This window comes from Opisthocomus hoazin, chromosome 1 (genome assembly GCF_030867145.1).
Source record: "Opisthocomus hoazin isolate bOpiHoa1 chromosome 1, bOpiHoa1.hap1, whole genome shotgun sequence".
Classification (NCBI taxonomy): domain Eukaryota; kingdom Metazoa; phylum Chordata; class Aves; order Opisthocomiformes; family Opisthocomidae; genus Opisthocomus; species Opisthocomus hoazin.
Window position 1 is genome coordinate 32,834,747 of NC_134414.1, and position 27,475 is coordinate 32,862,221.

The 27,475-nt window shown below is 42.9% G+C and overlaps 1 protein-coding gene across 1 annotated transcript in view; it reads right to left on the bottom strand.

The window, feature by feature from the left end:
• Positions 1 to 390: 390 nt before the first annotated feature.
• Positions 391 to 27,475, bottom strand: part of FOXO1 (forkhead box O1) — a 64,787-nt gene continuing 37,702 nt past the window's right edge. Inside the window, exons 2-3 of the mRNA XM_075420901.1 lie at positions 4,377 to 5,733; positions 391 to 3,978 (exon numbers count right to left, since the gene is read on the bottom strand). Of these exons, the coding sequence (XP_075277016.1) occupies positions 4,390 to 5,733 (1,344 nt within the window). The 3' untranslated portion in view covers positions 391 to 3,978; positions 4,377 to 4,389. The remainder of the gene's footprint in view (positions 3,979 to 4,376; positions 5,734 to 27,475) is intronic.

Genomic DNA, 27,475 nt, shown 5'->3' on the forward strand with positions numbered 1-27,475 from the left:
AAACAAGTTACTTTTAGCACACTATGTTGTGATAAAACACTGGTAACACAGCCCTATTAGGTTCCTGTACCTGCTACAGTTCCATTTCCAGAAGCAATGCCAAGAGAGAGAAATTCCTTTATACCAAGTAATGAAAAATTTGTTAACTATTCTGTAGTTAGTGTTTGCTCGTTAATATGGTATCCCCTTGCCAGGCAAGACTTGGTACCATGAGGTATTTTTCCATATAAAATTGCTAATGCCATCAGGATTGTCCAAATGGGATCATCATCATTAAAAAGATTACGCGGTAAGGAAAGTGATTACGACAACATCCGAGTAGAAGGATTACTAATCACAAGTAGAATCCTGGTACAAATCTCATTCTCCGTATACAAGAAAGGACACAAAACCTTTTAAACATAATTTATATACATTTATGGCTTTATACAACAAGCTGTCAGGGATTGTTCTCGTGTGTCTGTAGAGTACATCAGGCACTTTTTCTGAAAATATCCACGTATGAATTTTAATTCTGCAATGTGACTAAGCCAGAGCAGTGAAGCGTTGAAGAGCTGTCACACCACTCGCAAGTAGAACTAGCAGTATGTACATGCCAATCGCTCACAATATTGCTGGTTTGTGGAATACCCTCAAAAGGAGGCCAGTTTTAATGCCAAGTAATTTGCTTTTTGCTTCATAAACCGTGCTGCATTTTACATGATTACCAAAATAATAATAATGATGAGAATACCTTATTTAAAAATCATTCATAAATTAAGGATCCTAGTAATTTCATAATGAAAATAGGAATTTCAAATCAGTAAAAAAATAAAAAAGTACTAACATACATCCAGTGGTTTAACAAGTGCAAATTTTATACTGTTTTATAATTGGTCCAATTTTAACTTCTCTTCTTAGGGATGCTCTGTTGACTTAAGCCAATAATAAGCAATAAGACTTTTGCTTATAAGTGTAGGCAATTTGTCAGTTTATCAAAGCAGAGCTTTCCAATTAATGCATATACTACCTAAACATATATCATATAGCTATATTATGGAAACAATACATCTTTATATTTAAAATATCTGAACAGCTCTATAATACAATAAACTTTTAATAACAGTACAAACCAGAGAAAAGTCAAAAACAAGGCTGCATAGGTAAGATCATCTGCACAATTCACAAACCAATCATTTACAACAATTCTGACGAACTAAGCTACTCCAGAAACTTGGTACTTTTACTGAAGAAGGATTTATTACTAGAGGTCACATAATGTTTGCTTTCAAGGCAGACAACACGCCCCTTCACCAGACTTCACAGTATTCCAGAATTACAACTGCAAAATATTAGGATGGCACCACAAAAAAAAAAAAAAAAAAAAAGGAAATAAATTTCACCCCACAGCCCAAACCTCTGATTATCTACAACTGCTTTCTCACAACCATTAAAACGGGCTTCCTACAGACTGTTATAATTAAGGAATGGCTACATTTATGTTATTCATAGTTATAAAAGGAAATGAAGAAAACATCTGTATACAGGAAGTTATACAGTAGCAGTAAATAATAAACAGGAGGTATATTGTTAAATGTAGCATGTTCAGCTGCAGCCCTATGGAGTACAGCATTAAATACTGCTTTCTTTGCATGCAGAGGTGAATTTTACAACTACTTTGGCCTGTGCAGATCAGCGCTCATTCGGGAGCAAACATTTTTGCACACGCAGCAGAAAGAAGGATCTTCGGAAACCCGTATGCGAGCCCACCGCCTGCTCCACTGCCAGGAGTCACCACCACATTTCAGAGCCTATGGAATCGATGGTGAAGATGCTACTGGAGATGTCTGCCTGCAAAAGCAGGCCATTTCACTGAGGCTTCGGCATAAGAACATTTCATTTTGCTCAACAGAAGTTCAAAGACCACTTTGACGCTGGGGGAGATCCTGTATCACAGGACAGCTTAACATCAGCCTCTGGAACTGCTGACAACCGTAACTGGATATCTAAAAGAGTAGGACCAGCCGTAATTAGTAGTGATTTAAGCCCAACAGGGAGCTAAATGCTAGCACATCAATAAATACATTGCAGAGCCTTAGGAAAGTCATAACTGGACCATCAAATACGCGGCTTGTCACTAAACTTCATTTTCTTGGCACATGCCATTTCGTCTTCCACCATACGCCATCACTACAGGGAAGATAGGTTTCAATTAGAACATTTTTCCAGTTGTGGGCTACGTAGACAAAACAAAAATCAGTGAAAAATGTTTACTTCTCCCCTTCTTCTTCTCAACAGCCAGCTCCAGCACGAAAACTGCTCATCCTGTCAGTGCACAAAAAAAGCTCCAAGGAGTTCTGCAACGCAAAAAATGTGTAGCAACCAGTGAAAAGGCAGGCGAGGCCTGTTGTCCACACATCCATGAAAACTGCATCAGGCCATTACAAAAAATCGGAGCTCCTTTATCGAAGACCCAGTCCCAAAAACGCCCAGGAGTCTGTCAGCGAGCCTACTCCAGCAAGAGCGGGCTCTTCCACAGGAACAAGGCCTCTGTCATTAAAGCTCTCCCCCACCCTAACGCTTGTGTATTTTTATAACTTTGCCACCTACTTTATCTTTCTTTTTTTTATAAAAAAGTAATGTTTTGTTCTGTAACAGGGGGTCATAAAAGTTTTAGCCCGCCACTGAAAAGTAGCACTTCTGCCTCTTCGAACATATTGCATCGCAACAGAAACACCAACAGACCCTGAAACTAGTGCTAATTAGGACAAATGACAATTTGTCATTAATTTTTCTAAAATTATGGATTTTCTCCAAAAGGTCCTGCTTTTGAGTGCACAAACATTATGAGACCTCCACAAAATAAATACAAATGTGAAGCATTGTACAAGCATCTAACAATGAATACTTAACACTTTGTGGTAGTCAGAGTTAAAATGATAGCAGAAGCAGATGACGTTTCTAAAAATGCATATATAAAACTGATTAAATATATCCTAAACATAAATTTGTCTATATTTATACATCACACAACAAAAAAGGGACAGAAATGTTTTGTATTCAAGATACTTATTAAGATTTTCCTTTATTAGCACTCCCAAGTGCTAGGGAAATTTATAAAAACATGTACTTAATCCAGTTAAAATACTGTACAAAATGAAGAGGTTATGAATGCTGCCAGGTCTCAGATTTATTTTTTTAAGTTGCCTATGTAACAAAAGTAGACTTTAATTATAAGAAAAATAGCTTGGAAAGTATTCCAAAAATTATCTTACGTCCAACAATAAAGTCATTAGTCTGACAATGAAATCGGGATATATTCTTGCATAAATTTACATGAATACAGGTAACTTATCAAATGGCATTTAACCTCCTGTTTGCTGTGAATAGTCAGTGAGTTTAGTAGAATCATATTTAACATACTATTCTGTTCCCATATGAAATGTGTGGCAATTTTGAGTAAAATAATGCAGTTCATACTGCTGTGAGGCAAGTCCACAGTTCTATCAATCAATTCACCAGAACACAGGTACAATCAATGAAGGTTAAACTTACTTAGGGCATGAGATCATCACAGTATTCTTACAAAAGTTTATAAACGTTTCTTGGACCAAAACAGATAGTCTTAAAAAACAATTCTTCTTCTACAGATCATACTGTACAAAACCGAAAGCACGACATGATGTAAGTAAGAGTCCTTGCTGTGATTATATGGTGTAGTGAATTTGGCACTTCAGAGTAATGAAATTTCCAATGGCACAGTTCTTATCTACAGCAGCACATAACCAGCAAGCCTTGGGCAAACATCCTGTACAGGAATATACTCTGTCTGCTGCCAACTCTGACGAAAGGAAGAAAAAAGAAAAAAAAAGACCCCCAAAAAACGCTAGTGCGTGCGCACAGCTTTGTCAAGAAAATTAAAAAAGCAGGTGAAGGACATCTTTGTACTGCTTTTCTCAGTTCCTGCTGTCAGACAAGTCTGGAGAGTTTAACCGTAGCCTAGGAAGAAAAAAAAAAAAAAAAACAAATAACAAAAAGAACAAATTAACATTTACACCAAATGATTAAATCTATTAAAACATGTTCAAACTAGCTTTAAGATAACTTGAATTGGAAAAAAAAAATTATTCATTGATTGCTAGTTACCAGATAGTTTTTTGTTTAAAATATTAATGGCAAAACATTAGCGCTCCACATGAAGTAACAGAAGTTGGTACATGGCAATCCTAACGCACCGGTGCAAACTTGATTTACAAGCTAATAAAGGACCGGCCAGTGACTGACTGTCATAAAGGCACTTCACATGCCAACACAGAAGACCACTCAGATTTTAAGCATTTTGAGATCTCTTTTCCCTTTAGCCGATTCTCAGATTTATTATAAAAAGCACAGCTTACCTCCTACTACATCCTAGCCTGACACCCAACTGTGCGTGGTTGTCTTTACGCTGTGCTGAAAACTTTGGTTAGGCAATACACTGTCAAAGTTAAAGTCTAACGTTTCTCCATCCATAAGGTCGTTACGGATAATCGACTCCATGTCACAGTCCAACCGTTCAATTAACATATCATCTAAGTCACTGGGAAGCTTCTCCTGGTGGAGGGAAACAATTCCCACCCTTCCGTAGCCATTGCAGCTGTTAACAGGGGCGTACGGATTCATAGCATTCATCTGCATCGGGTGACTCATAGGCACTTGTAACGAAGTCTTCACCGTCGACAAACGATTTAGACCTGAAGTATGTGACATGGTGTTCACTGTGTGTGACAAGGCACGACCATTAACTGCAGGTGTTGACTGGTTATGTCCTTGGTGAGGGCGGGCATTAGGGTTCATCATTTTGTTGTGGGGCGGTTGACTGCCATACGCTGGCATCACCGAGTTAGTGACCATCAGCACACTTTGGCCCAGTGCCCTGCCACCAGCCTGGGAAACACCAGTGTCTACTGATGCCAAGATATCATTGTGCGGCGGAGAATCAGAAGTTAGTAACTCCTTCAGAAGTCCTGCGGGACAGTTATATTGGCTCATCGATCCATAGCTTGATTTACTGTCTTGAAGAGTCTGCATAGGAATCTGGGGCAATGAGTTCATGCTAGCTTGAGCGTACGTAAATTTCCTGTAGTCTGGATTTGGTGAACCTATACTCGTGGTCGAGGATGCGAACGAGTAACCTGGTGTTTGCTGCATCAGGGTAGCAGATGAAGACTGGGTTGACACAGTCATTGACGTATTAGGTGACAAAAGATTAAGGTTATCCAAAAGATTTTCCATGTTCTCAGAATTACTCATCTCTGAAAGGCTGGGTAGAGTAGAAGTCATTTTGGTGGCTGATGATGGGTATACCATGGAGTGCACATCCCCATCTCCAAGATCATCTTGCTCTGGCAAAATAGGAGAAAGTCTTCCACTAATCGTACTAGCGTTAGAGCTAGTTCTAGGTCGAAATGTACTCCAGTTATCAAAGTCATCGTTACTGTGAGAGCTGGGGCTTGCAGGCCATTTTGAGAACTGCGATCCGGGGCTGTCACCATTTCCCTCTTGACCAGACTGAAGGGATGCTTTTTTCTTGGCAGCTCTGCCTCTGCTTTTGGCAAATTTGCTATTGTTATCCATGGATGCTGCTCGCCTCCTAGGAGATTTGCCGCTCTTTCCTCCTTCAGGATTGAGCATCCACCAGGAACTCTTCCCTGTTCCCTCATTCTGCACTCTGATGAACTTGCTGTGCAGAGACAGGTTGTGACGGATTGAATTCTGAAAAACAAAATAAAGTGTAAGAAATGGAGAAAACATGCTTGGTTTATGCCATACTAATATTTTTCTTTGCAAACATACTCTCATTTCACGCCAGCTTCACCCCAAAGAGGAGCACAAGGAGCTCTTTGGCAGCAGAAGGTGTCAGAACATGGCCTCATGGCAGCTCACTGCTCAACCAGTGCAGCAAGTAGTCAAACAATGTGCCTAACCTCAAAAGCCTTTCCAACCTCTACTTCTTTCCGACCTTCTCCTCTTCTGGAGAAGACGGGGCTGAGGGGAGACCTTATCACTCTCTACAACTACCTGAAAGGAGGTTGTAGTGAGGTGGATGTCTGTCTCTTCTCCCAAGTAACTAGTGATAGGACAAGAGGAAATGGCCTCAAGTTGCATCAGAGGAGGTTTAGACTGGATATTAGGAAAAATTTCTTTACTGAAAGAATGGTCAGGCATTGGAACAGGCTGCCCAGGGAAGTGGTGGAGTCACCATCCCTGGAGGTGTTCAAAAAACATGTAGATGTAGCACTTCAGAACATGGTTCAGCAGGCATGGTGGTGTTGGGTTGATGGTTGGACTTGATGATCTTAGAGGTCTTTTCCAATCTTAATGATTCTATGATTTCCCTCCAAAGAACCATCTTTAACAAATTATTCCCATTAAATAAACACCAGTGACACTTTGAGCATTTCCTTATTCAGCTTTGAAAGGAAGCCAATCTTTCCCATATTAATTAACATAGGGCTGTATCTCTTCACTGCGGGTAACCCTGCAATCAAATCCTCTGTCTAACTACATGGTGTTAGGGAAGGCCTTGAAATTCTGTTTTCACCAGGTACAGCTAACACGTTGGGAGGGCAAGCCTGAAAATCCGTCTTTGGATTGCCCGCAGCCCAAAGGGCCGACCGAGAAGCCTCGCGAGGCCGGCCGGCGCAGCCCGTTGTTTTGACTCAAGGGCCATAGCCGAATCCCCAGCTGACACAAGTCCAGCTCTAGCAATGTCGCAAGAAAGTTCTGCTGCACGTCTGTTGATTAAAAAACCTCCTGCGCCAGTTCATTTTTTTATTGTATGTTGTAAACATACCCAGTTGCTTCAGGCTTACTGTTTACTATCAAAATAGGCACATCAAACACACAAAACATCAGGCAGAGAAAATACCGTGCTAAGGCTCAGTTCCCTCTGCTCTGCAACAGAAGTGTTAAATATTTGAGAAATCACTGCCATTCCTTAGTCATCACAAATGTTATAATCTGGTATTATTGTACTGAGGACATCTGAGGTCGCTCTTTGAGTAACAGAGCTGTCTTCTAACTCTGCCAGCAATGAAAAAAAAAATTTTCCTAACAGGAAAAGGTTTGCGGCCCAGAGCTTGTTACATAAATTCCTGTTTTTCACGCAGCCAGCAGGACATTAAAGAAGCTATGATTTACTAACTTGGAAAAAGTGTTGAAGAGGTAAATCTTGTGAAAATATGCACTGCTGTTAATGATGTTGTGTCTACAAATCTTTGCCAGACACAAACATGACCTGATAAAAAGTATAGTTGCAGCAGTGGATCTTGGCAGCCGGAGGAGCGGCGCGGCTGTCGGCGGCACCACCAGCCCCGGCACGCCGCAAGATGCCTCCAGCCGCGGCTTTCGGCAGGACTTCGAAGCAAAGCTTCCCAAAACCTGGCCTGAAAAGCAAGCGGCCACAGTTTGAGGCAGGTTTCTGCGCAGCGGCGACGCGGGCCAGATAGCTCTGACAGCATCCACGCTGGAATTTTATCAGCACCTCGTCAGGACGGCGGCAGGGCTGCTGCCACCTGTGGGGTGTTTCCTGGGATTGAGTTCCTGCCTTCAAGATCAAGCGCAGATCTGCGACCCGACTTCACGCCATACTTCAGTATACGGACCGGGAACTGTGCCTATGCTTATCGTTACTCATACCTGACAACATACGATGTCAGAGCCCAAATACCCAAAACCGTTATCCGCTAAATGCAATGGGATGAGCATGTACCAGCTAATAAAACTCATGAAGCCAAGAAAACGATTCCTTTCAATCTATCCATTTCTGCTCGTTCAGGTGCATTTCCAATGTCTCCTACAGCCAAACCGCACCGCTGCGAGAACACCCTGCTTGCTGCTTTTCAAAGCAACGAAAAATCTCAAACTGCTTTACATTTTAAAACAATTAAAGAAATAAACGCCTTAGCCATTTAATCCCTGGGTGCGAGTAACTCTGTTGATATATAACACTCCATTTAAATGGTACTTGGACACTTGGTACTTAGACATTCATACTAAAACACGCAACTTCAGTTTAAACTGACTAAGTGCTGAAAAAATTCATACCCCTACTACAATTAAAGTTGAGTTATTTAGTTATTTTTTTCATTAAATCGTTTTGGTGTTTTACTAAAGAGAAAGACAGGAATACCATTGCTTTGTTAAACCTGACAACACTGTAGGGCTGTACTTACGGAAGAGAGACCACACAGGCACGCTGGCCATCCTCCCTCCACGCCAGCCCTTGGAGCGTGGAAGGGAGAGGGAAGCAGAGCAGAGCTCCTGCTGCAGGCCTCCTGTTTAATTCCATTGCAAACCTCTCCAAGAAGTATATAACTGTGGATCTGGGAGTCTCCGCCAAGCTGCAAGACCCAAACCTTGTAAAAGCCCACGGTCTCCCACCTCATACACATGGGCACACACAGCACCCATTCAGCCACAGTGCTGCAGTAGCCACCAAAAGGCAGAGCAAGGAATGGAGGCAACAGTTAATAACATTTTACAAAAACAGATGGGTTTGCTACCAAGGTGCATCTGCTGATGGTATTGCAATAAAGCATGTCATGGCATCTCGGAAAAGGGATTCACCAGTAACACAGGCAGAAGGAGTTGGCTCTGGAGGCAGATGCAGCCGTAACAAAGTGGGAGGCCACAAGAACAAGACTGCTTCCATAATGCACCAGTCAGGCATTTCTATTAAAATTAACAGTCTAACGACTTCTCACCAATTTTTCATTCAGAGGACATCTCAGCAGTCCACTGCTTCCTACACCTCATCCAAGGGGACAGTCTACACGTGTCAGCTTGCACTACCATCAGCTGAAATGGCTGCAAATACAGATTGGGGCACAGCATCCAACTGTAGTTCTCACATCTCTCCAAACAATATGTAAAATGGATTTGGAAGCTGGAGAGAAACTTTCAGGGAATATGACACTCAAGACTGCTTCTGCTGTGACCCTCTAAGATAATCATAATTAAAAAAAAAAAAAAAAGGAAAAAAAAAAGACAAGGGGGGAGATTGCTTATTTATTTACTTTAACTGATAGTTTGAGAGTATTACAACAGGAACATGCCTGGCAAGAAAGTCAGGGCTGAGGACTGGTAGGAGAGAAGCTCAGAGAGCCATCGTTAACATCGTCACTGTTGAGAGGTGTCTTCTGTGATCAGTGGTGGCTGGCACATGAGACAACTGTGTTAGCATGCCCTGTTACTGACAGCTTACAGCAGGATTCAGAACCAGCAGAGTCCCTCTGTGGAGACAACACTGAAGGAAAAGCTTTGCAGCAGAGATGGGAAGAATCCATGATTTCCGTATGCTGTTACAGAGGACATCAGATCTATCTCTCCAGGTCCTTGAATGGGGACTCTACAGCAGGTCCAGATATTCAAATCACCCTCGCTCTTGGAGCCCCAGTGGCAAGCACCACTCTAAACAGAAGTCATATGAGCACCTCCTAGGAAAGTATTCAAAGGATGGGAAGTTCACCACCACACTTGCTCAGGGTTCCTTCAGCATCAACAGCCAGCCCGCAGCAGCAGGGACTAACCGTGGCAAGTGGCACCACATAGCATCTGTCCGAGGCTAAGCTAGACCCTGCCTGGTGAAACAGGCAGGTCAGCTTGGAATAATTACACTGCCTGCACCCGCTTTGCTGTGGTTTCCAACCATCCTGGCAGGTTTGCAGGGGCAGGGTAAGGAGGCTAAGGGGGGAAGAGAACCCTCCAGATGTGCCAGAATTTCCTTTGGTACGACAGTCTGGTGCAAGGCAATCCCGTTTGCCTTGTCTGATCACTATGAGACACAAGAAGTTCAGATGCAGATGATGCACATGGAGCTTGGGTTTGCCTCGGAGCTAGTGTCGGACACCCAAAAACGTTTGGTCAACAGATAGCACAACTGTTCATAAAACAGCCTTAGCAGCATTTCTCTCTCCAAAGCGTTCCTGATACTGCCATGTTCACCAACACAATTGCACATCTGCCCGCAGTGTCAGAGGCTTCAAACGCTAATGAAATAGCTATCTTTGCCACCCAACTGCAGCATTCTTTGATTACAGCTCAGAAACCTTCCCTGGTGTCAGATAAGAGCATGGACAGAAAGCATGTCACTTCGCCTCAGGTCAAAGCACCGTATTTTGAAGATGCTGGCAATTTGCCACCTGCAGCTGCATGAAGGTGGAAAGGCAGGATTTCCTCCTAAACAGGTCATGCTTTTTTGGGTCCTTTGTTCTTTTGGGGGGGGGGGGGGGGGATGCTTTTATTTTACTTCATTTTTGTCCTGCGCTGTTATACGGTTAAGAAGCATCAGCTGGAAAAAGCACAGAAATACTTCAGTCCTACTAGCGGGACCTCACGCTATTTCTCTGTGCTTCTCATCACAGACGGTGGCGTAGCGAAAGTCTTTCCCAGACCGACCACCACCCATGCAACACCATCTCCAAACACGGAGATACTTTCACAGACTGTTTCAATTGATAAGATTTCAGCAATGAATCCCTTGTTCCCTGCACGAATGTACAAGAATGGGAAAGATTCTATGTTATTATCATATGGTCGCTACGCACGGCTCTCCTGTACAGAGGGGGCTCACCTGTGAGCATATGCCAGAGGCATTAATCTAAGCACTGCGCATTCTGCAGTTAAGTCCACATATTTATACTTTCCTATGCTTCCTTCTCATAGCCGTAGAAGACTAAAAGACCTTGGACACCAAAGGGGCTTGGCCATCCTCCAGGTTGTACCCTGCCGCCACACACGACACCAGGGACTGGACAGGATTTCACAACGATTGGAGCTTTCTCCTCTGGAACACGGTATGTAGTAACAGAAAATAGATGCACAGCTCCAGACACTGATGTTTAAGGGACTTGGCTGTGCATACTTACATGTCAGAACTGGCAACTCTACTGACATGTATCTGAGTAATTCCCAGTTGGTGTCCCCAGATACCCTCTTCTTCATTCTAGGCAGACTCCTGGGAAGCACTTTCCCATAACAGCAGTTTGGACATTTCTAAAGAGATGACAACACTTGCCCACTTCCTCTACATGGGCATTTAGAAAGAATGAGCGTAAGCAGCATTAAAAAGGTAAAGCATAAAATGGGAAGTATACACACACAGAGCAAGCACACTCCTGGATATAGTTCAAATGTGATGACCCACAATCACAGCTTCTTCTGACCACCCTTATGTTTTCTGTACCTCCAAGAGAGAGACAGAGCTGCAACTAGGTTAATGATTATCTATATCAGTGCCAATACTCCGCTTTATAACTACATTTATTTCTATAACCACAATACAGGCATGATATAATATCAACACAGCATACACCAAATATATAAACATTTGCTAGCATTTCAAAGCCGAAGAAACTAAGTGACACTGATTAGGAAAAACAACAGACGAAGATGCATATGAAAATTGGATGATTTTTAAAAGGGATTTGTCAAATGGAGCTTCCTCCCTCTCTGGTATAATCGTCTGGGAAGCCAAGACAGCCAACAGGTTTGTCTAAAATCTATCAATTTTCAGGGGTGAAAGAAAGGCAACAACAAGAAGGCAGTACAGTGTCACTAAAAAAAACACCAAAACCACAAATAGCCTTCAGGATAAAACAAAAGTTGTGAGGTGTAAAAAATAAGGAAAGACATAAACATCAGATGAAAAAAAATCAAAGCTAGCAGGGTTACCTATGTATTTGGTGATCCAGACAAATCCTAATACTGCCTTTACAAAACCGATGCTGTAAGCTTTTTGTTCCAACAGAGGGAAAACGAGTGTTTGACAAATATAATGGTTCCAAATTTGTAAATAAACATTTCTGTTTTCCACATATATGGAACATACATATATGCATATGTACATATACGGCTTTTGATGAAGAAGCATTTCCGAAGTTCAGTAGTGGCACACAAGGCCAATGCTGAGGGCTCACTGAAGAGGAACGTTCCAAAGTCAGGATGCCCTGATAACTGGGGCCTCTTCTCCTCCCTCCTGAAGTGCTCTCAGAGCTCTGGCCCTCACAAGCAGCCTGCACTGCAATTACATCCGTAATTCAAAACCAGCAAAGCAGGAGGATGAACGCATAACCTGGGTGCCCTGACATCAGGCCCAGGTGATACCACAGAAAAGCTGATAAAGGATTCAATTAATAAACCATCAGAGGTCAGAGATATAATTAATGTCTTTCCAAACAGTCCCACAGAATACAGGCCATCACACATACAAGAAAAATATCTTTTGTTCAAGAATGGTAAGATAGAGAATACCTGCAGATATGCCAACGCCACACCAAATGACAGTGCAGCCAAGATCAGCACCACACACCACCACTAATGTGCGCTCATCAAAGGGATTAAAATCATTACAATTATCTGTAGTGCAATAAGCCTTGAGAAAGGCTGCTGAGATTCGTGATGGGCAGGTAGCCCTCTCACAGTTATTCACCGCAGGCTCTAACGCAGCCACCAGGGATGCAACTGTAGAGGGGACGCAGGCAGCACAGCGGTGGTAATGGCAATGCTGTCCTTGAACGCAGAGCACAAGCAGGTTATCGCAAGGAAAACATGAATCACAATTACAAGCAAAGTTTATTAAAATAAAGAAATAAAAGATTGGAGTAATAAAGTAGCAGTTCATCCATACAATGCCAGAATGACTAATCACTTAACATTTTATTCTGCAAATAGTAAAGGGAGACTAAGGGGTGTTTATTTTTTTTCAGCCAGTGGGAATAATTACGATCAGTAGGACAAAAAATGTTAATCACTCGTTTCCTGTTTAACAGACAGCCTGTTTCACCTCTGCCACTCTCCACGGTTACACCCAATTCATCACAAAGACTGCAGCACTGTTTATAGAGAGCTTCCCCCTTTTTTTTTCTTCCTAAAACTAAGCTGCCTTTTATTGACATTTGTTAGCTCTAATGAAGGGGTACAAAAGTGTATACATGCTAAACATAGCCATACTAATTAGACCAGCAAATAATCTTAAAAGGAGCACCAGGAACACGTTCTCACCACTGAGAAGCAATAAGGTGACAAATAGGCCAAAGTCTCAGTACAAACCAGAGGCGTGAAACATCATAGTCCAAAAAGAGCGCTCATTTTTTATATTGGCCTTTGTGGACATGAGAGAACTTTCAAGAATAAAAAAAAAAAGGGGCGGGGGAGAAACAAAAATTATTACTCCAAAAGTTTTAATAGGATAAGTGAATCAACTGGAAAGACCACACAAGCTTTACACGCTAAAAGACCTGTATAATGACCAAGCATTCACGGATCAAGACTATTTGCTTTCACAAAATCACTGATAACCTAAGGGCTGGAATGATTGTCACAACCTGATGGATTTACAAGTAATGAGCTACCCACAACAGTGGAAAAAAAGTTAAAACTGGGGCTGGTAAAGCAAAGCAGGATGCACTGGAGACATGGGCTAAGTCCATGACACTTGCCCCGTTGGCTGTGACTGCTCACAGGTGAGCGGTGGCTGGAGAGGCTCGAGGACTTACTCCACCTGCAACAACGCCGGCTGCCTTGTCCTCTCCTTAGGGACACAGAGAAGGAGGAGCTCCCAGCTTGCAGCCACAAATCCACGGACGGAGCCAAGCGTGCCCGCAGCACTGCGCCCTCGACTCCTGCAACGCACAAACTCATCGGACAAGGACAGCAGAGAGATGTTTGTTTGCAGGAAAGCCACAAAGCTTGTCTGTATTTCTTACCTTGAGCAGTGTACCAAGGGGACGTACAAATGCAATAAGGTAAAAAGTTGGGTTGACTGAGACTTTGTGAAGATTAAAAAAAAAAAAAGAAAATAAAAAGAAAATAAAAGAAATACATCTACTTATTACACTTGTACCAGCATAGCAGAGGGAACCTTTTCCTTCAGCAAGCAAAGGACACAAGTTCTCCGGACATGGGTGTCACTGAATACCAGTACTTCAGAAACAAAGAGTCAATGAAAGCAGCAAGCTTCCTTTGCAGCAGGGTTAGCTGTGCCCCACAGGAAATCCCTGGCTGAAGGAAACTGCAAGGCTGGTAAGAAAAAGGGCAAACCCATTTACAGGCTGAACGGTATCTCACACTACATCTCACTATGCATTTGATCTTTACTTTGACTACAGCAAGAATGGGCTAGCAAAATTTTAATATAGTCCCCAAAACTACAACAAGGAAAATAAAACACAGTCGAGCGGGATTATTTGTTTGCTTTAGTGCATCTTTAGAGACTCTTTACTGAGTCTAGTGGTAAAGATGCTGAAGGTTTCACATTTGTAAGGGGACAGTGTCAGCTTAAAAATAACAACCACCCTCTGGATTTCACTGAATGTTGTAAATATCTGATGTTGCTGTAGTAACCGAGAGAAACTGAGGAAAGAAGAGAAGGGCTTTTCCCTTTCCTTCAGTTCTTTTTGTATGTGAGTACAGTCCAGCGTGTAAAGCCACTGTTTTTACTATTTATTTTTCCTCTAGCCAATTCTCCCTTTATCTCTCACATATAAAAAGAAAATAAAATCCCGTTTTCTTGTTAACAAACTATTAGCAGAAAGAAATAGATTTCTTAATTTTCTATTAAAATAGCTTAAACAGGATCAGATTTAAGTTCTCTTTAATCTACTGCATCAGCTGCAAATATACAGATGAAGGATATTGCTTTATGCTGTCAATATTTATTCATTGTTCGTACTTGTTCTTTTTCCAAAGTTACAAGAAGCAAGCACCAATTTCCCATTACTCATTTTGTACCCCCTAAAGAGCCAGCACATATACTAGGTATTGCGTTTCTACTCCACTTCTTTGAACACTGCATCATCCACACATACACAGATAAAGGATATTGCCTTATGCCATCAATATTTGCTCATTTTTCTTACTTGTTCTTTTTTCCAAAGTTACAAGAAGGAAGCACCAATTTCCAATGACTCGTTTTTGTACATCCGAAAGAGGCAGCACATCTACTAGGTACTGTATTTCTGCTCAGCTTCTTTGAACACAGTTTGCCTTGGTACTTCTTTCCCCCACCACAGCAGCATGTCAGACCACCAGCACACTCTCTTCAGCAGAGCTCTTTCCAATTCAAGCTTGCTCCCACAGCCTAGTAGATTTTATATAACATTATTTACTACTATGCCCACAAAAAGCCCTCATCCAAATTTCATTATAGCCTTGAGCTATATTCCAGTGTGTATTGCCTCTCTCCACTGTCTGGCCAGTTGCAGCCGCTCTCTTTCACATAAGGTGTGGTTTATACTTAACGGGGTTTTAGTGTTGTTGTTTTTTTCTTACAAGAGGATGTCAGGACTCAGAGGACTCCTGATGGGTGGCTGCACTGTTCGTGCCAGCATCTTCCTCTCAAACACAGCTTTCCGTGACGTTCTCCAGGCTGTAGTTTCAAGAAATGCTGGCGCTCATCACTGGGTTTTATGACATCTGTTCAGCATTACAAAGCCACAGTTGCCCAGTCTTGTAAAACACGTAGCACCAACTCTGAAACAAGTTACCCCCAGACACGCACACAACCTTCAGCAGGCTACGGGAGGCAGAGTACTATTTCTCAGAGCAAGCTGGGCATACAGAGGAGGGAAATCTAAAGGGTAATTTCTTTCCTCGCACCCGTTTTGGAAGCATTCCTATTCCCTCACTACTGCAGGCTATGCTCTGTACTTAACAGACCCTTATTAAACCAAAGGACTATTTACTATCTACATACTGGCAAGTCCACATTCCCATAGAATGTCATCTGGCAACAGTGATTTAAACCATCAGCTCTGTATCTACTTGCTTTCCGCCTTCCCAAACCAGAAAAGTAAAAAGGACAAGAAAAACCCATGCTTTTAATGACAAGAATGGAATTAAAAGAGTAAAGCTCAAGAGCTCTGGTGCATCTGCATTCATCGTAATACCCAAACTTTCTTTTTTTTTAGAAGAGTAGAATATTACAACAAGGACAATAAAAAGTAAGATAAGCCACACCATGGTGGCTTGGGACCTTTACGTACACATCTGTTGCTAGAGAGGAGCAGGACCACGCTGGACACAAGCTAAGACAGCTCCCAGAGTGAGATGCTGTTATGCAAAAATGAGCTTTGTTAGGCATTTTGGGTGCTATTTCTCTCCTGCTAACTAGATCTAGTTAATCTCCCCTCATTACTATTTCTGTCTATTTGATTTACGCAAGGAGACGGGCCTCACCATGGCTGCTCGGAGCAGACCTCACTCATTCTCTCATTCCCCTGGACAGAGCCTGGCACAAGGAGGCTCTGGGCGCACTGGAGACTTCCAGCTGCAACACAAGGTGTCCCAGGACAGACATTGTCATCTCCCTCATCAGCTCAGAGAAGAAAACACTGTTCTTGAAAAGTCTTCCACACTCCATCACTAATCCCACAAACTCAGAAAGCTCTTACCAACTTTCTGCTTAGACTCCCTCCTCCCAGAGCTTACAGCCTTCACTTGGTGCAAACTTCACTATCATTGCTTCCACCCTCCTTCAATGAAAAGCCCACCGGCAACTGGGCAGCCTGAGCCTGCCTGGCTAGTTATTCAAACTTCAGAACTTCAACATCCAACTTCTCAATCACAAAGGCTGCCATGGGCCTCCCATCCCTCCCATGCCATTGCCCAAAGATAGGGAAGGCAGAGGAGCTCTCCTCCAGCTTTCCCCAGACGCGCACTGAAGCATTACGGCAAAAGCACAGCCAAGACAGCGAGCTAAAATGCCCTAATCAATTCAAAGGGCTGCAACAAAAAATTTCTAAGATACTGCCTGGACTTGCTCAGTACTTGCCTCCTTCTTCCCACTTTTGCTTCTTTTAATTACCATGGTTTAGTTTTCCCTCTCGCAGACGTTCAGACAACACAGCCCCCCGCACAGGTCTACAGATGAGCAAGCTCTTTTCTTGAGAGAATTGGCTTCCTAGGTCAGAACGGGGTACACATTTCAAAAAATAACAATAATAAAATATCACAGGACACAACTTACATCAGATTAAAAATAGCAGGAATGTCAGCAGTAGGAGCTGTCATTTGCAATAGCTATCAAGACACAGGAAGTTATTTATCCTGTGGATCACATAAGGCCCTCTTTAAAAGCAAGGATAAAACAGAAAAGAGCAAGCAAGTTTACTGAGGCTTGTTTTCCAGTATTATTTATCTAGCCAAGTCTGTTTATGAAGTCTTATAATCATTTATCACGGATACATCTATGGGTGTATGTCCACAGATTGGTTAAACTGCTGGCAAATTCCACCAGACACTGCAGCCCTTGCTGCTCTTATTTAATTTTTGGATTATTCTCAATTTTGAAGAAATTACAGCGAATGTTTCCACATTTTCATTTTGTTTTAAAAAGAAATTAAAGTCTTCCCCCGGAAAGTCAGGTGTTTTCACCTATTTTGTTTGTTGACTATTCATGTAGTCATAAATTACGCATGGTATTTGGCAAGCCAAGCTTTTCTCTGTGAAAACGTTTGTTTTTACTTTTTCAGTTATTGTTTAGATCCTGGTCATAACATGCTTCAGGTTGTTTTGAACAGCAAAGAGGAAACAAGCAATATTTTAACTTATATCACACTGTAACAACACTAAGTGCCTACGCAGCACTATGCTGCCTATTCAGTACTTTCAACTTTCTTCCTGTCCACTGTTGACTTACAACAGCAAGAAGACAATTCATAACTTTACACAGCTTCGCAACCTGTAAATGCAGCTCCAGTCTGGCTCGCAAGCATGGTCAGAACAAAACACAAACAAAAAGGAGCAAGAAATGGGATGTAAAAAAAAAAGAGCAGAATATAAAGTAAGCATATTTGCTGATGGTTGTTATTGAAATTGTAAGAAAACCAGCAAAGCTCTTCTAGAGTCAGCTCACGCACGCTCAGGCATTGCAGGGAACACAGCTGGAAGTGGCAGAGCCCTGGCGAGGCACTGCTTGCATACGTTCACCCTGACACTAAGGCAGAGAGTCAGAACAGAGACTTGGACCACATGCCATCCCCGCCGCTCGTCCGGACTGCGGTCTGCTGCGGACATGAGTCCTAACCCGTCGTGACTGCTAAGCGTATTCCCTCTGGATTAGCAAAAAGAGAGGCACTATTCTGAAAGTCACACAATTCATGCAAAACAATCTCTGCCCCAAAGCAGAAATTACGGACCTACATTTCAGGAATTTCTCAAGGTTTTTTTCTGTAGGGTTGAGTTGGACGTTATTTTTCAAGCATTCAGTTCTCATGCAGCAGGATTTCTGCCTCTTCCCCCATTAGAAAAGTCTTAGAAATCCCAGTGAGTAAGAGGAAAGAAACAGGACCTTATCACTACATGTTTTCCTTTTGGCCATCTTTGGGAAAAATATATCTTCAAAAATTTAAGAGTTCCAGTTTTGACATAACATCTCATTCACGCCTCAAGTCCTCCAAAGACACAGCCTCAAAAAAACAACTCTTTCTGTTCTCAACAGGCAGAGCAAATGACCCTAACTAAAACCATCTTATTTTAGATCCCCCTAACACGAACTTTGAAATATCTCATTTTCTAGGAAAATAGACTTCTGAGTCTTAAAAATAAAGGTGCTTGGCACAATAACTCCCTCTCCCCGCAGACATCTACAATCCACCCAAATAAATTTCAGTGTTCTACAGCCATCCCAAAATACCCTTCTTTTAGAGCTGGAACACATCTATCAACTCACATACAGAATATTTTTGGCAAACCAGCAACAACAGAAGAACTCCTTCCCCCACCCCCAAATTTCAAGTGTGTAACTAAATAAAAGCACAAGGAGACAAGTGCAAGAAAGAGCAGATCTGCTTAACCGTAGATCAGAAGAGCTCATGGACCTTTTCCAGCTGTAAACTTCCACAGTTACTACGTCAGCCCCTGAAACACAACTGGGGATCGGGCTGAGCCAAATTATTGCCAGCTGGGCAATAATAGTTGGGGCAATACTAGTTTTCCTAATGATAAGACCATGTGCATCAATCCATTAATTTTTCCTCCCTTTCTCTCCCACCACAACTGTACCTATATCAAGCCTGATACCAGGCATCACCATCCTCTACTTTTATTTTAAATTAAATTTAAATATACCAGCTTGACAATGCTGCAACAAAGGAGCCTCTCCAATAGAGCAATATTGTACTGGAGCCTCTGTTTGACCAAGTTGGTATCTGAAGCTTCAAAAAAGCAGTGGTAGAACTTGAGAGTAAACATAAATAATTGCAGTTTATCTGCTTTTACACTGGAGCAATATCGAACACATCCACTTCAGAGTGCTTGGCCTTAAATAATAATAGGAAAGCTTACCTACCCTACCCTTTCTCCCTCCTTTCCTCTCCCCTCACTCCCTACTCCCCTCACCCCAGAATAAAATTAATAAGATCAGAGAATGTAACAATAGAATAATTATCTGCTCACAGGACAGAGTCTTGAGCTAGTGGTTATTTGCCACAAGACGAAGTGTCCATCTTTTTAAAAGATTGCCATTAACAACTGCTCTGATTTAACTACATGTTCCTCCTTTACCTAGGAAGGAGAGGGAGCCAAAGGAAAGAACATTTATTCCAAGACTGGCTCTGTAAGAAAGGTACTTCCAAAACTGAGCTTTGGAGCACTGAGTGAAGGATCTGGACCTAGTACCTTGAAGACACCGAGGCACCAATTACTATTTTAACAGAGTTCAGTATCCCCTTACACACTCCTTTTAATGAGATTCTCAAGGCATCAGCTGAGTTCAGGATCTACCACTTACAAACACTCTGCATGCGTCAGGCTCAGATAACGGAAACCGCAAAACGGACATGGGCTCAATCCTTCTTTTTCCTCCTCCGGCAATTACTCAAGGACCCCTCATTCACTCCTCCACTGCTGCCTACTTCCTTTAACACCAGGCATCTCTGGGGCATCTGATAAGGAAGCTCAGAGTTATCTTGCTCAAAGTTTGCCTAACAACAGACACCCTCCCTCCCATATATATCCATTCAATGCATTTTACTGATTTTCCAAGAAGAGTAGTGGCTGAGTAATGTTGACAACAAAAATACAAATTTCCTTGCTCCACAGCGCTTTTAAAAAAAATAAAGTGATATTTTAAACAGAAAGGATTATTGTTTTAGCAATTCTCACTGATTTCCATCTATTTTTTGTGTTAAGTATTCAAACGTGAAAGCATTCAAGATTGAGCATGATCAACCAAAGCACTAAGACACACATTCGACCCCTAAGGAGAATTGTGGTGAAGTCTGTGACTCGTACAAATCTCCCAGCTGCAGTGATTTCTACCCAGTATGGCCGGCTAATAAAAGCCACAGAAACATGCTTAATGCCTCTGAAATACTTCTGAAGTCCTTTGGAAGGCAGCTAGGGGAGGCAGCAGCACTCAAATGTCCTCTCTCTCATTGCACTGGTGTTCCTGTAATCCTGGCTTAAACCCACCTGCACCACTGGAAGAAAATAGACAATTTTAAAGTTGCTGACTCTAGAAACAGAACAAGAACCACCTCAGATCAAACCCAGCCCCCCGACTTTGTCAAAAGGCTGATTTAAAGGATAAACCCAAAGGAGCTTAATACAAGTACGATGTCAAAGTACACTCAAAGAGCAACAGCTTCTTGACAAACACTGAGGGGTCGTAAAAAAGGGAACATTTAAGAAACCAATGCTGCAGAGGAGAACTCATAACCCTGCAGTCTGTGCATGAAGGAAAGCTCTCCCGGACCAAGTTCTGGCACCTGGTAAACTCCAGCAAACAGTTTTGGTTGTAGTGATGCAGCACAACTCATCGAGCCCATAACCAGAAGTGCAGCCAACCCAGATGACTTTGGAGTAAGAAAACTCTCCAAGAGACATTGTCTGACAGAGAAGGTGACACTGCCATTCTTCCAGGTACTTTGGAATCTGGTGGTTCTCCTTCCAGCTGCCAGCAGCGTGGTAGAGATGCAGTAGTGAAGAAGTGCACAGTTTAGAAGGGGACATCCACAAACCCATCAGCAATGTTAGCAAGGGACAGGGAAAGAAGCAGATTTGTCATCTGCCTCCTCTCATTCCTGCCATGAGGGGCAAGAGGCTTTGGGGATCATTCCTAGAGAGACCTGTCGGCCCCTCGCATGCAGGGAACAAACAAGAGCAGGTCCCATGCTAGACAGCTCTGCCAGTGTGCGGCCATCTTCCCACAAGAGTGAAAAGACATGGGGGCAATACCCCCCACTAACAGCATAACAGAGAAGGATTTAAAGACCATGGCTCGTATTGTACAGCAGTTTCATCGTAGCTGCTCACCTAGCCACAGCAGATACCAGTCACTCAGCAACAGCGACAGAAGGAGTGTCGACCACTGCACCAGGCAATGGCTCCCTGAACACGCTGCGTTGTCCGGCTCATCAAAGGCAGTCATGGGCTTACAGGGTGATAGGACCAGGGGCTGCCACTCAAGTTAAGCTGCTTCTGCTTCAGATGAAATCACGAACCTGCAGCGTCAACAGCAGATTCAAAATAGAAAGGCTGCTTCTTCAGATAGACACCCAGAGAGCATTCCTGTGAGAGCTTCAGCCAAACACAATCCTGATCCCCCAAGCACTGCTCTCCGAGAAATGTGGCCAATGCAACAAGAGTTTCCCCGTGCAGAAGATACTCCTCCACACCTCAGCTGCCATCCCCTGAATCTGTGTGTTACCAGACTCAAGCCCGTCGCTGACCAAAATTTTCCTCCTGTTCTTTCTCCTCCTGCCCACACCAAGTTTATTTTGTTTCTACCGGAATGATGACATCTCCAACACCAGGACTGAACACTGGCGCTGTCCCCAGAGAAGAAACCAATTCCCCCACACCAATTCTCAGTGGCAAAACCTGTCAGTAAACAGAATTCAGGAACTAAATATACGGACAAAGCTTATGCTACTCAAGTCAACAGAAACTTACCATTTATTTCTCTATCTCCAACACCCATTTTCTATTAAGGGCATTAAAATACTACAATTAACTTTGCTAGTTCTACCCTATGAAGATCTGCTCTGCTTTGGTGCTACTTTTCCTTTGCCTACATTTTGATACAACATGACTGAAACTTTTTGTTTCCTGTTTTTGGAAGATGAGTTTATTATCCATCCTATGAGCCCCAGGAGAAGAAACAAGGTGATAAAGGCAGTATAAAGACTACTTGTGAAGATTAAAGACCATAATGATGATGGTGGGTCACACACAGAGGTGGCTGACACCCTCACTGGTATTTTGGCTGTTGACTCTCTCTAACCACTTTGCAAAAGCCTAACAGAATGATGACAAACAGCCATGAAAAATAACTGTCTCTCCCAGATGCAGCTCTCCCGGATGAGTCGAGACACACAAACCTGCAACACACAGTAAGCTGCCCTCCCTTCTCCACAGCACCGCTGCTAACAGGCGCTCCCACCAGACCGGTGCCTGCCGACCCATGGAAAGGAGAAGGGAGAAGGCGAGGGAGGCGAAAAGGTGCCCGGCACCTCTGTCAGACGTTCAGAAAACACCGTTTTCTCTCGGGCAGAGAAGGAAGCAGAGCGCGAGCGCTGCAAGCGCCGTCCCTCAGCCGCGGCAGCACGCACGCACATGCACACGCATTTCCTCCGGCTTGGCGAAAACAATGCAGCTTGGGGAGGCCGGCTCTTGTAGAAAGTACGTACCAGCTATGTGTAAAATTAGGAAAGCAGCTGCTTCAAAAGCTCGGTCACCCTTTTCTCATCAACAGGGCTTTAATTAGCACCCATCTGCTTCCTGTTTTATACTACAGAACTAACTTTCACCTGTTTCAGCAAAACACCTCTTCCCCCAAATACACACGGACGCACACAAAAAGTCAGCAAACACCGTTATGCTTAAGTAATTAACATCAGAAATCCTTGCTCTGAGTATCTGAGCTATTCATTTGCTTTTCAAAAAAGCTAGGCTTTGACAGAGGTATCAAATCTCACAGCCTATACTTTTAAATCACGCACATTATATACTTCACCGTTACTATTAATTCACTGGCACACAGGGGCCCCAAAGGAGGACTGGAGCCATGTTGTACTGGCACTGTGCTACAGAGAGCCTGCCCAGAGGACTCACAATGGAAGTGTGGGTTTTTCCTGAGGTCCGTCACACACATGAAAGGATTTATGAATAAACAATGGTAAGGCTGATAGTTAAGAATGGATTCAAACTCTCCCCATTGTTTGAAGAGAAGAAACAACACGCAGAAGAAAAATATTACTGAGAGAGGAAATAGCTTCACCTTTGAATTTCCTGACATTTTTCCTCCCACGCTTTTCCCCTTCACGCGTCAATTATTTATTTATTTTGCAGGGAGAAGACAAGTGAAAGTTAAGAACACCAGCAAAGCTACGTGCTGTCACACCTGCCCACCTCTCCTGCACAGAGGAGCTACCAGCACTTGAAAGCTTGCCAGGCGCGCGGTATCCAGAGAGCAAAACAAGAGCAAGCGAAGCACCAGGAGAAAGAATAGCTTGGCAGTGGCCTTGCAAGCAGCACCGCTTGCCTGTTCCTAGGCCCAGCTACAGGAACAGGGAAAGGGCTGAGTGCTGAAAGGAACAGTAATCGTAAGGACTCTACATGAATTTTGTGAGTATGTGAAGCTCTCTCAAACTTAAAGCGGCTCGTTGTGGAAAGGAGCTTTTCTTAGCACACCTTTAGCATCAGCCACCACCTCCAGTGCGGCTTCTGCCAAAATAAACCTGGCAACCGCTCGACTCACGCTCCAGTTTTGAGACAGGAGGAGATCATTCTCTCTTTACAGTTAGCAACATCATCTGCAACAGCTTTCCCAGATGCACAAAGCTGACATAGCTCTTAGAGTTTCTCCCACAGCATCTTGGGGCTGTTTCCCGAGATTTTGGACCCGCCTGTCTGCAGGTTCCATGAGATACACCTCCAGAAAGCTATTTTGGAATAATGAGAATTTTTTTCCATTCATTTGACATCTTAAACCCTTTGCTAGGTTGGGGATTTAACTTTTCAGAGACTCCCAATTAAACAGGAGAGCCATGAGAACAGGTAAACATACACACTCCAGTATCAACCATGGCAAGTTTTCTCCTGTCTTTCCCACTCAGTGACAAAAAACAGTTCTCCTGACATCCTCCTTATCAGGGGACTTTTCCATTTCATTCTTTGGGGTTGGAAAAAAAGAGAAGGATAATACAAACATCTGCAGACTGAAAAGTAACAAAAAAAAATCCCAGTAAACAGAAGTTCAGCTGTTACCCCTTGATGTCTTGATGCAGCTACTCTTGGTGCTACCATGAGTAACCAAGTAACCAGCCTACAGTATCTTCCTGTGCCCCCTACATGATCACCCAAGGGGAGATCACATTGTTGGCAACACCAGAAGGGTCAACACCAACAACTCAACATTGTTGGCTGTAAGACTCAAGACTATTCAGAGTAGGTTCCCTAAAAAATTTATCTGCAGCATACTGCCATTTGTTATTGAAACAGCACACCAAAGTACCATCTATCTCTGTACACATCTATACGGGGGGAATGGACAGATCTGTCCAGCATCACACAAGTCTGATAAAGAATAGGAACTATTCAAAAATAAAGATTGAGCCTTGTTTTTAAACCTCCAACTTCTACAAGTTCTCACCAACTCTTCTGCTATGTCATTATCTAGCAAAGGCAGGATTTTGTACGTACCCCAAGGGAGGTACCAGGGAAGGGAATGAGCTCTGTCTCTAGATGAAAAAAATCAAATGGAAATAAATGGGCTTCCAGGCACAATGAATGCTCTGAGCATGTGAAATGGTGAGACAGGATGAAGCAAAATGAGCACCAAATGTGAGAACTCCAAGTATTCATTGGAAAAGAAAAGGTGGCTTACTTCTAACTCAACTGCTGCAATCAGATGTGGAAAGAATAGGTGCACTAGAGTCTTGGGTTTTTTTAAAAAAAAGATTTTGTAGATTTTGTTCATTGATGAAACCAAAAAATCACTTTTCTACTAAAAAATGTGTATAACCTTGTGTTTACACCTAGAAGATTACACCATCACTTAGATATTTTTCCATGATATCTCGAGCAACATATTACAAAACTTCATCCAGGACTGAAACAACAGATTGTCTCAAGAGCAAATGACAAAATATTTGTACCAGAAATCCTGGCAACGTTGCGTGCAGATGGGTTTCTGAAAAACGGGGTTCCAAGAATAAGTCACCCATGGTTCCAAAAATCAGAGTTAAATTCAAACAAAAACTGGATGTTCACTTAGCAGGGCACTGCAGTCCCTCCTCAGGGTCCCACCCTCGCCACACACGAGACTCTTGCTAACCACAAGCCTCTGAAGTCTGAGCTTCAGCTAAACACGCAAGACTGGGGGAATGCACCCAAGTTCAACGTCCTGGTCGAGTAACCCAGAAAAACGGCACGCTACGGTGCGGCCAGCCATTTTACTGCTGACGGACTCAAACCCGAGCATCGATGCTGCCCCAAAATTGCATGGCCACCGTCTACAGAGGCTCTGTGCTGCAGTAGGAGGGGGACCATCCTATCGAGCAGGGCCAGGAACATCTCTGCCGGCAGCTGGAGATGCGGGGATGCCGGTCGGGTCTCTCAGCCTGCCGAGGCACAGCTGGGACCACGTCCAAAATTCTCGCCCTCCCCAAAGCACCGGGGCAGGTGCCACGTGAACCGAGGCACAGAGACACGTCACGCTTCGGTGCGGGGAGCACTGGAGCGTGACGGCACCACGGCAGAAACAGATGTCTGAGACTACTCTTATAAACAGGGATGGAGAAATTTAAAACCTGCAAGTTATTTCTCCTCCTCTTCTTTTTTAAGGAGAATCAGAAGTAAAGTTCATTGGACAGTACTGATCTTTTTTTAAACAATTTCTGGGTTTTGGGACACACTGCTTTCAAGTCTCTGTTTGGTTTTGAGAATGTTACTCAGCCAGAAAACCACGTTTAGTGTATTTTTTTGGTTTTACTGTAAATAGCTACTGACCTGACAGGGAATTCCAGGATATTCTGAAACAAGAGTAAGAAAATGGATCCTTGTTTTAAAAGACATATTTAGTCAATATATTCCCAATCCCTAGCATCTAGAACCTTCAACAAACTTCTCACCATTAGCTTGTCTTCCTTGGCAACAACCTACTTCATATATAAATACTGTCCATAAAGGCTATGCAAAGCTAGTAATGTTTGGTAAGAGACAGGCACACATTAACAGTTCCAACCTGAGATGAAAAGGCTAATACAATTTTTTTTTAAATCGGCACTCAACCAAGACCAAACTTTTCCTTTAAGATGATTAAATAACTGGCTTGACATATTTTGCATGAAAGACTTAAAAATGTAATATGGATATCGGGGAAGGAGAAGTGAAACAAGAATGGGATAATGACATTTCACGGTAACAGAAAGCATTACAGTCTGGTGCACATAAGCAAGCAGTGCTCTCCCTTTCCTTTCTTCCTCTCCACATTGCGCTCTATATATGAAGTTAATGAAACTTTTTTTTTTTTTAAGCTTAAGAAATGACATAAAAATCGGGGCCTAAACTAAAAGCTTGGTCTTACTCAACAGGGCCCAAAGGAATGTGACAAGAGGAACAGAAAACAAACTCCGCACCTCACAACATCAGCAGATACAGTACCCACCTCTATTTTTGGTTCGAATAATTACAAAGCCACACACCAAAGTTTATTCATTCTCTGACACGCTGTAAGCTTCCAACTTACGATCCTGAGTTTTCAAGAAAAATCAAAACTGTTGGTGTTAACACAACAGCCATCTAGAGTATGTACTATACTCAACATGTAATTAGTTCAAGTGACAATTAGACCAAAACTTAGTTTCTGCTCTCCAGAAAGTCAACAGTAGTGCATCAAGCTGAGAAAGAGAAAAACAAAATGTGCAGCTTTGCACAGTTCACATAAGGGAACTACCTACATGAGCACATGAAAACCTGCAGGGACTCAAAGGCCAGTGATAAACAAACAGCCCAGCTCCACCTGATATTTTTTTCCTTTAGAAGAGAAGCATGGGAATGGCCATTCAGTGACAAACCAAAATCAAATGACAAGTCTGCAGTCCTGCTGGACCCCACGGAAACAAGAACTCTGCTTCAGAAGCTCTGGATTTCAAGGGAAGAAGGGTCCCTGCTAAAGAGGAGAGGTGGCAACATGATCAAGCAAGACCTTATTGCATACTGTTCCCTTCCTCTCACCTGGGGATGAAGTTCAGCAAAACTGGATGAGGGTAAAAACTTGTAAACTGAAGATGACTTCCTTTGGTATGGGGAAAGACAGAAGACAGATCCCTGAAGCATGTAGGAGCACGCAAACACCAGCTGTAGGAGGACACCGGCAGCTTCAGATTCATCCTGAAACGTCCCATCCATAGAGCGGCTGAGGACAAGCAAGTAAGCTCCTGTATGCTCAACTTCTAAGAGCAAAAGAATCACCTTCTACCACCTTTCTTAATTTTGCATCTGGGCATTG